This window comes from Hemitrygon akajei, chromosome 1 (genome assembly GCF_048418815.1).
Source record: "Hemitrygon akajei chromosome 1, sHemAka1.3, whole genome shotgun sequence".
In the NCBI taxonomy this organism is placed as follows: domain Eukaryota; kingdom Metazoa; phylum Chordata; class Chondrichthyes; order Myliobatiformes; family Dasyatidae; genus Hemitrygon; species Hemitrygon akajei.
In genome coordinates this window covers 43,962,010-43,974,895 of record NC_133124.1, presented here as the reverse complement: position 1 = coordinate 43,974,895, position 12,886 = coordinate 43,962,010, and the positions used below count along the sequence as shown (strand labels likewise).

Below are 12,886 nucleotides of genomic sequence, written 5' to 3'. Positions count from 1 at the left end.
CTTTTGCATACATGTTTAACTGGAATTTATAATATTGCTAACAAGAAAAATATAAAAAAGTACTGGGCATTATTTTTCACTAAATCATAAACTGCATGGGATAACATCTATCCTCAGAACTTGCTGATCATTGATAACCACTGAGCAGTATGTGCTATTACTGCTGATTACCTATACTGGCTTTTATTGGTGGAGACAATGACATGTCTAAGAAAGCTTATCATGATCATGGAATAAATCCAAAAGAAATATCTGACATCCACTAAAGAACAGTTAGTTGCAGAAGTCTGGATTTTTGCTGGTTCTTTGCAAACTTGACTACACATTCTGGAGATTCAGAACTTAAATATGTAAATAACATGAAGGTGTGTAATGAACGCAACAAAGAAGTTGGTGGAAATTTATTCAATATAAAATACAAATACTGACAGTTGTATTAATTTGCAAAATACGATCAGACTTTAATTAGAGTTGGATTGACTAGGCATAGCGCAAATGGCATCTATAAGTTTGATGATAATACCAGCCATTGTTGGCAGAATCTCAGATGGTGATGAGAAGGTGTACATGAGCAAGGTACACTAGCTAATTGAATGGTGTTGCAGCAACAACCTTGCACTCAACATCAGTAAGACCAAGAAGCTGATTGTGGACTTCAGAAAGTATATGTTGAGAGAACACAAACTAGTCCTCAGAAGGATCAGGAATGAAAAGAGTGAGCAATTTCAAGTTCCTGGGTGTCAATATCTCTGAAGATCTAACCTGGTCCCAACATATCAATGCAGCTATGAAGAAGGCAAGACAGTGGCTGTATTTCATCAGGCATTTGAAGAGATTTGGTTTGTCTCCTAAAACAATCAAAAACATCTACAGATGTACTGTGGAGAACACTGACTGGCTGCATCACAGTCTGGTGGAGTGGGAAGGGCTAATGCACAGGATCGTAGCAAGCTGCAGCGAGTTATAAAATTAGTCAACTCCATCATGGGTACTATCCTCCATAGTATCCAAAACATCTTCACAAATATATTATACACACACTTACTGTAATTCAGTTTTTTTCTGTATTTATCATGTATTCCATTCATTCTCTTCTTTGTCATTATATCAGACCACATTTTTAATTAAACTTACTCAATCTAAAGAAATACATAATCCTCAGGAAACTCAAGGATAGGAGAACAATAGCAATCACAGAATTTAAAACAAAATGGCACACAGGTACATCTTCTTACAACAAATAGTTGGTAACATTTAATTATGTTAGTCATGTGGTTCTGAAAGAAATGTAATGCCACTCAAAAATAATTTCCCCTCAGCAATAGTACAGCTGTCACATGCTGTAATTTTGATGACAACAGATTAGTGATGATAGAAGTATTTACTGGATGCTGTTATTGAACATTTCAGATTTCTTTTGTTAATGACTATACTTTATCTATGCTCCTTTGCAAATTTATGCTTCCATCCATTTAACAATATATAGTAATGGCATGCCAACTGTTAAGTTGGATATAAAATTATTCCATTATCACACATAATGAAAAATTAACAAATTCATCAAGATCTCTGGGAACATGTCATATCCAGCCACAGTATATTACTTTTGATCCCATATTCCTTCCAACCCCCTGTCAGGGTGAAAATGGTACTTCCAATACTTTGTGCCCAGATCTTATTGAAATGTGATTAAATCTCGGAAATAACATCTTCACCTCGCTGACAATCAACACTGGCGCACCTCAGAGATGTGTGCTTGGTCCACTGCTCTACTCTCCCTACACCCATGACTGTGTGGTTGGGCACAGCTCAAATGCCATCTACAATGTTGCTCAATGATACAACTATTGTTGACAGAATTTCAGATGGTGATGAGAGGGCATACAAGAGAAAGATGTATCAGCTAGTTGAGTGGTGTCACAGCAACAACCTTACACTCAGCTTCAGTAAGACCAAGGAACTGATTGTGGATTTCAAGAAGGGTAATACATCAGTACTCATAGAGGGATCAAAAGTGGAAAGAATGAGCAATTTTAAATTCCTGGATTTCAAAACCTCTGAAGATCTAACCTGGACCCAACGTATCGATGCAGCTACAACAAAGGCATGACAGCAACTGTATTTCATTAGGAGCTTGAGGAGATTTGATATGTCACCAAAGACCTTTGCAAATCTTTACAGTTGTATCATGGAGAGCTTTCTTACCATCTGGTATGGGGGCGCTACTGCACAGATTCGAAATAAGCTGCAGAGTTGAAAACTTAGTCAGCTCCATCATGGGCTCTGGCCCCCATAATATTTAGGACATCTTCAAGGAGTGATGGCTCAAAAAGGTGACATCCATCATTAAGGATCCCCACCACCCAAATCATGCTTTGTTCTCGTTGCTACCATCATGAAGGAGGTACAGAAGCCTGAAGGTACGCACTCAATGATTCAGGAACAGCTTCTTCCGTTCTGCCATCTGATTTCTGAATTGACATTGACATGTGAACAGTACCTCATTTTTAATTGCTATTTTGCACTACTTATTTAACTACTTAATATATACTTACTGTATTTTTCTATTAGGTATTGCATAATAATATACAATATGCAAGTTTCTAACTTACACTACTTGTCCAGTATCTAAAACAGATAAGAAATTTTATACAGCTATTGTGAATACTAAAACCAAGGTCTTAGCTGTTCACTGAAAATATAAGCCCCACTCCAAAGCCACTGACTGTACTTCCATCACAAGTAACACTCGAGCAGCATGAGATCCTTGATGTTATATTCACCTCTAAGAATTGCCAATGCAAATCCACATAATCATCAAGACAATGTACTTCTGCTTTCATTACAGTGGGTCTCTCAGATCAACCACTGAAATGAACACTCATGGTCTCGTTACCATCCAATGTACTTCCACTCACCAGTTTCCAACATACACCCACAACTCTCAGTGCTGTCAACCCTACTAATACCACTCAATTTTATTTCTTTATTAACCACAATCATGTCTCCTTTTAACTTCTGCTTCAAAAACAGACCTAGCTTCTCCAGTCTTTCCACATTGACTAACTCCATTTCAGTCATCACCCTGGTGAATCTCCTCTGTACCTTCTCCAGCTCTATCATGTCCTTATATTTGACACTGAACTGCATACAGATCTCCAGCTGATCAAGGTTTTATAAAGTTGGGACATAACCTCCTTAAATTCTGTACTTATTAGCCCCACTAATGAAGGTCTTTTCCATTTGCCTTCCTAATCATGTAATCTACCTGCATTGCCATCTTCCCGTTCCTTGATACACCAAAACCCTACCATTCATTAAAATGCAACAAAGTTCATGGTACATTTATAATCTAAGTATGTATAAATTATACAACCATGAGATACGTCAAGATTTTTTCCCAACCACAAGAAACCCAAAAGAACCCAATTAAAAAAGAGACCAATACTCAATGCGCAGAGAGAAAAAATCATGCAAGCAATAAAGCAAGCAACAGCATCCAGAACAAAATTGAATCCGTAGACCTGAAGCCCGGAGCAGGCCCACAGACTCAGTCTAGCACACCATGGGGCAAATCGCTGCAAAGCTCACATACACTAAGCATAGAGCAGCCAGAGCAGGGCACAGCCTCAGCGCTGAGGAGAATCTCAGAAACGTCAGAGCAGAATCTCAGATTTGTAAGGACTTTATTCCATCTGCTCTTTTTTTTTACCATTTTCAACACATTACCTCTTTGTAGCCTGGCTACTTACCATGCTCTCAGCTCTTCTATCATTCTCCATGTCATCCACAAAATAACTGGTCTTGTCTCCCAAATGCACGTCATTCATGTTTATTACAAACAACAAGGGTTCCTACACCAATCTTTGTAGGGCACCATGTCACGGGCATCTAATTGCATAACCAATGCTCTGCCATCAACTACTACCAAACTAATTTGTCAACACCCATGTGGGACCTTATCCAGTAATTAACTAAAGTCCATGTAAATCCAGTCTGCTTCCATTTCTTCATCAGCACTTTATTACCTCTTCAAAAATTAATTTAAATTTCTCTGCCCTTGACAAAGCCATGTTGGCAGTCTCTGATTAGTCCCTGCCTTTCCAAATTATTATTAATGTCATTCCAAATTATCTACTAAAATGGACAGTAGTCCCTACATTATATCAAGTGAATAATATTTGACACAGGCAGAAACCAACAGTTGACAGTTCAAAAAGGTATTTTATTGGAATGTATTAAAAACAAGTAACTTTAAAAATTTCAAAATAAGCTCGATTTTACAATGATCAAATGCATTTAGCAATTAAAATTGTTAATCAAGTATTTAATCACCAGATAAAAAGTTTTTAATCAGAATAAAACAGCTGACAGGACGTTTCTTACAATTAAAATAATCATCACTGTGCATGTTGTATCGATAGTAGCAAGATTAGTCACAACTCTATTTCCATTTCACTATAAGACTTTTAACACAGCATAATGAAACTCTACAGAACAGATAGCAGAGTGCTGACATGACAACACTTATGCCACTTGAGATCCACCGATTTTCGCTCCTGATCAGCAATAAGATTTCAACAACTTGAATTCGGTATGACCCTCATAACAGTTGCTTTACAAATGCAAAATTAGCATCCACACCCTGATAAATTTGAGTACTTTTTCCAGAAAAAATTTAAACATAGAATACAAATCTTAGAACAATATCTCAGTATATCATAAATATACCACTTTGCCAAACTATTTCAAAGGTAACATTAGTAAGGGAGGGACAGCTTGTGTGAGTACAAAGTATTATAAACCTTGCTTTCCATCAAAGCACATTATGGTTATACCCATCATTGCTACTTTTGTAACTCCATAAAGGACACATAGTTGTTTCAGTTGGAAAAGTAACAAAAAAGACACTCAAGTTTTTGACTCAGTACCTTCCCCTGAACAACAGTTTCTGTCACCAGTGCTAAATGATTGCTGACAATAGCACTTACAACAGAAATGCCTTCCACCACACCCACTCCAGCGGTAGGCAAACACACAGCCTTCTCTCCACATTCACACAAGGAGCTGCTGACAAAAAGGTAACGAAAATGTCACAAGCAATCCTTATGCTCGGAAAGATCACAAAATAGCACTGTTACAAATAAGTTATTAATTTTAATTCCTATCGGAGAATGTGAAGTTCTCAAGTGTACTTCTGGATGCACAAGATATCAATACAAAGGCTGTATACTACATCTTTTATGAAAAAAAATTGGAATGTTACTGTCACTGCCAAATTTTTAGCTTTGTCAACACTAATACTTTTTTCAGACTGGCACAAGTGTATTTTAAAAGGCAAGTAGATTTAAATTCAGTCCATTCTCAATGAACTCTTGTATACCAGCAATTTAAATATAGTACAATTTATAGGTATTTTAAATCATTATGCTAGCCAATTTGGGTGAACATATTACTTACTACATTTTTCACATTCATTGTAGTAGTTCTCTACAAAAATCTTTTAAACATAACTGGTCTCTTTGATCTTATTTAAGTTCACTGTTAAGCAAGAAAAGTGGCCTGAAATGTTTTAACACATTGGATTTACACAGAATTTCAGTAGTACACAGTATTTGCAGATGGAAAACTTGATATACAAATACAACTACTGTACAAAAACAACTGGAAAAAGTAAATTTGACGAGTTGTCGATTTTTGAATCCTGATTTTGTACATCACCATTTCAATTGAAAATCCAACCCATTCAGATGTTACAAGATCTTTCAGTAACTGGAATAGAACTGCTTTCTAATGTTAGTATCTGCTCAATTACAGAAAATTGATCATTTAAAAACAAAGCGAAGGAGACATTACCATTATCTTTTACATACTGGCAAAATACTTTGCTCTGTTAAGTTGGCTGTTGGTCATGACGAAGCATAGGCAGTGACAGTAATACATTAGGCAGTCTTCTGAGAACAATTTCCTTCATCCTCTTGGGTTATTTATTTTGATTTACACAATCCTAATAAAAAGTTAATGCACAGTATTCATGATATAACAAACTTTCTAAAAAGGGCTAAAAGATAATGGTAATGCAACAAAAACTATCCTGTGGCCAATTATGCACACAATCACTTTACCACAATGGAGGATTCAAAATCAATCACGTACATAGAAACATTATATGTGGTATACACCTTTGTCCCTGAACAACATAAGATTTTATTTTTGTGCTCCTTTGGTAAAAATGCAATCTTAGTAGCTTAACAAGATTTGTGCTCATTTCACTGTGCCACCAATACAAGTGTAAATGCCTGCACCTTTGCAAGCTTTGCCCAAAGACATTTGGTTTCTTTATCCTCTCCTAAAGCTAGTGTCTCACACGATGCATTAGTCTATCTGCATTGCTATGGTCTGTTGCCAATCCAAGATTGAGACTAGACATTGATTGATCACTCTAATTAACCAGGATACAGGCTTCATATTTTTTACACTTTGTCAATTAGTTTATTGACAAGACCTTAACACTTTAATGAAACAGCTTTCTTTACATCCCTAGCTCAACTATTGAGTAGATGACCTAGATGTCTAATATAAACAGAATGAATGTTAGGCAAGATCGAGAAACAAACCAGGGCCTCAATAGTCTGTTGCTCTCATTAACTGATACTGTTACAAAATGAGGGGGAATAAAAGTGATTTGCTTTTAAATTCAGTTGGGAATTACTTGATTGGAATTTTCAGATGATCTTTGTACTAGAATGTTTTATTAAGACCCATCTAAAGAGAACACCATGATTATAAATGGAGAAAAACTTCACCACCGAATAGCAGAAAGTGGTGTTTCATCGTTTCTACTGAAATTCGATTTCAACCCTACAAGAAAATATGCATTAGTTTAGCACTATTATGGACCAATTTCATTTAAGCCTAGTAAGCTTGGAATTTTAATAATTGAACTCGAATCTCTAAGTAAATAAATACTATTTTGTTTTCTTTTAAGTATTATAGATAGCAAATAATTCAGCACATTGTCATTTGCAAACATAAATTATTCTGATACTTCTCAAGCAGAAATATTCAGAGAGTTGAAGGGCTTTAAAAGGCAGAACCTTTTCTCTCTAAAAATTGTATTAAAATGGCTTTGTGCAAATTAGGTCATGTCTAAGTTACCAGGGAAGTTGATGAAGGAAAGACAGTGGATATTGTCTACAGAGACTTTAGCAAGACCTTTGACAAGGTCCTTCATGGATGTTTGGTCAAGAAGGTACAGTCACTTGGCATGAGGTAGTAAATTGGATTAGACATTCTTCATAGGAGAAGCCAGAGAGTAGTAGAAAATGGTTGCCTGTGACTAGAGGAGTGCTGCAAGGATCGGTGCTGGATATTGTTAGTCACCTATACCAATGATCTGGGTGATATGTAGTAAACTGGATCATCAAATTTGCAGAAGACACCATCATTTGGGGGTTAGTGGACAGAAAAGCTTGCAGTGTGATGTGGATCAGCTGGAAAAATGGGGAAACCAGGGCAGGACTTAATCAGTGATCAGCAGGACATTGAGGAGTGTGAACAGAGGAATCTGGGGATACAGATTCATAATTCCTTGAAAGTGGTGTCATGGGTAGATAGTATAATAAAGAGAGCTTTTGGCACATTGACATTCATAAATCAAAGAACTGACAACAGGAGTTGGGATGTTATGTTGAAGCTGAATAACACATTGGTGCGGCCTAATCTGCAGTATTGTGTGCAGTTCCGGTCACCTACCTACAGAAAAAGTATCAATAAAATTGAAAAAGTGCAAAGAAAATTCACAAGGATGTTGCCAGGACTCAGGTTTGGGCCTGAGTTACAGAGAAAGGTTGAATAGGTTATGACTTTATTCCCTGGATTGTGGGGAAATCTGGATTTATCTGGACTAGAACCAGAAGTTTCCTTTTTTTAAAAAATGACTTGGTTCCCCTGCTGCAGCATAGTAAGCTTCTCAATAGAATCTAAATAAGATCTGTTCCTTCTGAACGATATTGCTCGTGAAATTTTACTTTTATATTGCTCTGAAGAAGGTGCTTAATGGTAGGATGCAAAGTCAAGTCTTATTTTAATAAGTGGCAAAGGCATTTCAAGTTTCTGAACAGCAGGTATTGGCACTTGTATTGACAAAGGAACCAAGCAAATTACGTTATTATAAACCATATTTATATAAGCAATATAAAGAGAGAAATAAAACAAGTTGAGAATTTAAAACAGTTTTCATCACTAACAAATACAAGCAATTTAGATACAACTTTACCGAAAGTGCCAGGTGAAAACTAGAATCCTGCAATAGCCAACTTAAAATAAGAACCTACAGCAGAGTCTCTTGTGTTAACAAAAAATATTTGCAATTTGGCATTTACAATGGTCTGGGAGGAAATAATTAAGAGTCAGTTCTAAACAATTAAATGTCAGCAATAATAATCAATATTTAAACTTTAGCAAGAAAGACATTTTAAATATACAATAATTAAATCCAGGATACGATAGAAACACAAACACCATCTAAAGTAGGTTTGAAATTTATAAGCCAATTTCCAACCTCAATTTATGTGCACCTGAGTAATCCATTCCAGACCATTTTTTCCTTCAAAATATAGAAATGTTTTTAATACTTTAATTTACAAGCAGTATACAGTGAATTCCAGTTAACTGGGCCATCGGTTAATTAGGGCAGCCGCTTATATGGGACTCTTAAAGAACCAAAACTAATCAAGAAAATGGTCAGAATTCCCTTCATTTAGTTGAGGTACCGTGCTGCTTAATTGGAAGAGGATATTGTTGCCCAACGGTTTCTAACTAGCATCAACCATGTGCACTTATGTGACCATTAGACACCATACCATGCTCAGAGTGAACAGTTTTTAAATAGCATCAGTTGCATGTACTGGTCCCGATGTGTCCCAATTAACCAGAACCCACTGTATAGGGATTATCACAGCAAACAAAGTACAGATCAACATGTACTAGAATTTATTAACGAATGCATAAGAAAAATGTTTTGGTCAATGTTATGACATCAGGACCCTAGAATTTCAAGTACAATTTGCTACTTACAAATATTGCAATCAGGATTTAAATTTTATACAAGGAACATGAATAAGCTGTGATTGGTCACAAACAGAATCAAAATATATCAAATGTTTTGACCCATGTGCAAGCAGAATCTGCTCACATACAATATTACAGCCCAACATTTGATATTGTTCAATTCAAATAAAAATTCCATATTTAAATACATTCATTCCATGGATCAGCCAACTGTGGATAATCTTAAAGGGATATTCACATCAAAAAAGTGGGCATTACAAAAAGCACCAAGAGGAAGTTTCTGAAGCTGTGCTCAGAATATATAGTGCAGTGAAGTGCAGCATATGGATCATTCATTCTCTATTGTGTAAGTGCTCTGGCTCACAATGCAAGAGTCTTGTACAACTGGGAGCCAAACCTGAAATAAACAAGTTGTCTTTACTAAATGTAATGGCTGTTCTTTCCATGCCTGCTTTCTGACAGTAAATGGGATCACATTTTATACTTGGAATATTTTGTTATGTAAAATATCAGCTTTGTGAATTATTAAAACACATCATTTAAATTTAATGTTTCTGTCTATCTTTTTAAGTGTAACAAGATGAAAAACATATTTTGTGTATATTGCTTTGCACTAAGGACTATATGTTATCAGAACTCTTCAAGTAGCCATTACAAGTTAGTTAAATTCGCTGCCCAATTATTTATTCCTGTATTTATTAATTTGGTTCAGTCTTGGAAAAAGAAAACACTTTGGCAGCAAATTAATGACAGCATTGCTAGAAGTGAAATTTCTTTAAATCCTATTTGATATCTGGATTGATCATGTAGAAATGGAAAAAATGAAAAAAAAGAATTAAAATAGATGGAAAATAAAATTGCATCTGTGATTTCATCCAGAATTGGTCAGTACTACCTCTACTCACCTATACTTTACTATAGTGCTCATCTAACAGGGAAAGTTAACTTCCACATTATTCACATTGAAACACAAGACACCAGTCCAAACAATAGAAAGACCAACTTTAGGACAAAAAAAAAGCTTCCACAAGCTCGAAGTTGACTGGATTTAATTGGAATGTTCCAATTTGCATATAAATATCTGAATGTTGAATAAAATGGGACCATGGCGGCAATCTCAGCCCCAAATTAGAATGTTGCAGGACTCATGATCAGCAACTCTTAAGACTGACCAACAATACTGCTTAAGACAGCAAAATCAACTACAATTCACACCATGTGCTTGAGGAGCTCAGCAGGTCAGGCAGCATCAGTGGATGGGGATAAACAGTTGATGTTTCAGGACTCCCGATGAAGAGTCTTGGCCAGAAATGTCAACTGTTTATTCCCATCCATGATTGCTCTGGATATCCTGCATCTGCAGTACCTAGTGTTTACTATCAACTATGTGTTTTGAATGAGTTGTTAAATCAACTTTCTATTTGCTTGTTCAAGGTACTGCAAAATATTTCATTAACATTACTCAAAACGTCAGGAGAGTTCTCCTTGTCCATGAAACATTTAAACCTGGCAATGCTTCCAAAATCAGGTGAATAGCACACTTGTTGTTTTTGGGAACTGTTCAGTACATATAGGCTCCTGTACTTACTAAATGTGATTATATCAAAAGAAAATCATTGTAATGTGTTCTGGATTATCCTATTGTAAAAGATACTATATCATTTAAATTTTTTTGAGGCCAGTATTTTAAAACATTGTTTTTTTTAAAGAAACTGTCCAAATTGCAAGAGATGGCCAAAAAAAAACAAATCAGCCCAACTTAGTTAAATTCCACTTCATCATGCAATAACATAGGCATGTTAATATAGCTTAAAATTTATAAGGGTACCATCCAGATACACTGAGAAAAACATGAATTTTAAATAATAAATTCCTTATTTTTTTAAATTTAGATCTATGGTCATGTCACTAACTGAAACAATATAGTTGTTTTTGAATTAAAGAAATAAACTTGTAATGCTTTGAATTAAAGAAATAAATTTGTACTGAGAAAGGTTATTTTAAATAAAAATGATTTCATGTTGTCAAACATGATGGCAAGATCATACAAAAATGATTAACACCAGTTTAAAATATGGGATGCTGGTTCCAGTTACGCTGTAAATGCATTTGATAGGTATATTTCCCCCCTCGTAAAACAGGGTGTTAAGTATCTTAGACAGGAAATACAGAACAATTTACAGTAACTTTTGCAAATCAATTTATTTCCTACAATTTTGGGATGATATTCTATTTATCTTAGACTCTGGAAATGCTGAATCAGTGCAAGATCTCTTGAAGTCAGATTGTAAATTCACATAAAGCTACAACCTACAACTCATTATTAACAGGCTAACAGGTAAACTAAATGCTTTTTGCTACACATGTGATCACCTTGAACATTCTCAAAACAGATAAAATCATTCAGTTTTAGGAAAAGTATCAAGGTGGTATGTACTGTAAATATATCCCAAATCAATGACAATTACTTGCCGACTGCTAAAGAGCCTACTATTGGGAGAAAACTACTTGTTTTATTGAAACATTACTATGTGCACAAGCTGCATTAATGAGTTATGAACATAGAATGAAATATCAAAATGAGATAATATCATCTATTTAAAAACAAAAACTTGGAGACAAAAGATTGATATCTTTAATGCATGTGGACGCTCTGGTATCAGCCTGGGACCATTAACAAACATTTCCAATATTTAATTTGGTGAATATATCTTCAGATGTTTATAATAATATCCACTAACCACAATTTGACAGGTATCCATCTCCTGTGGAAGTTGTCTCCATTACTCTAGCAATACTATTCTCCAGCCCACTTACAAAGGTATTTGGCACCTTCGTTTATGACCACCTACCATGAGATTCCAAGGAAAAGCTTCTGGTCCTTCCTTCCTCAGTGCATCATCACTATATCTATATCTACCTGGGGTCAAGAATGTAATGGAGAGAGGTATTTGATACAGCACATTGAACATCCAACTTTTCATACCAAAACTGATAGGAAATTGATAACAACATTAATAATGGCGCAAAAAAATTGTTCAACAGAGTAATTTTAATGCATAACAAGAGACATAATTCAGTATTTGTTTAGATTCTTGAAAATGAAAATGTTTTAAAAAGTGTTCTTTAAATGAGTTCTTAAAAGCATACAATCATTCATTTTTTTGTCTCCAGTGAACACGCTCTAAAAGGGCTCGTAGAATATTTCCAGGTATTATTTGGTGTTTGTCTATTAGGTTCTGCACAGCTTGCTTTGCCTAGGATGAAAAAGTTACATGTGAAAATGTTACAGCCTTCAGCCTCATATCATAATAATGCTAACTTCAAAACATATTACAGTTTGCAAACAACCTGCCTCAATTCATGCGGGAACCAGCAAATACCTTTTTGAAATTCTTCATACGTCCACCAACTCAAACCAAATATTGCTACTCACTTAGACTGCACAATAATCACAAACTTGCCTTTGGACACTGCGACAACTACACAGGTGAGCATTCTTACGTCTTCGTTCATTTCTGGAAATAACTTCCAGACACAAAGCAAAACTGGGAACTCGTTTCATGGAATCCTCAAATATATAATTATGTGTAATAATGAGGCAAAATAAAAAATCAACCAGACAAATCACACTAGCTATGGCTAGAACGTCCAAGGGAATGCCAGGTATTCAAAATTCCCATACAAACATGCCTTAGACTTATGTTGCTCAATTGTCAATTCAGACTTTTAATGGCGTGGTAGACACAAGATTTAGCTCTCTGCTCCATTATCAGACTCCAGATTAGCCATCTGTCTCAGTCCTATGCAATTC

The 12,886-nt window shown here is 35.5% G+C and overlaps 1 protein-coding gene across 5 annotated transcripts in view; it reads right to left on the bottom strand.

Annotated features, from left to right (window-relative positions):
* The window catches only part of tmem68 (transmembrane protein 68), an 86,692-nt gene that overhangs the window by 20,973 nt on the left and 52,833 nt on the right, over positions 1-12,886 (bottom strand). For 4 of the 5 annotated variants that reach the window (XM_073042219.1, XM_073042253.1, XM_073042224.1 and 1 more), the window contains one exon: positions 4,205-12,329. The exons of the other annotated variant lie outside the window; for it this stretch is intronic. In XM_073042219.1, the coding sequence (XP_072898320.1) occupies positions 12,225-12,329 (105 nt within the window). In that variant the 3' untranslated portion in view covers positions 4,205-12,224. Of the gene's footprint in view, positions 1-4,204; positions 12,330-12,886 lie in introns of those variants that run through there. 5 annotated transcript variants of the gene reach the window in all.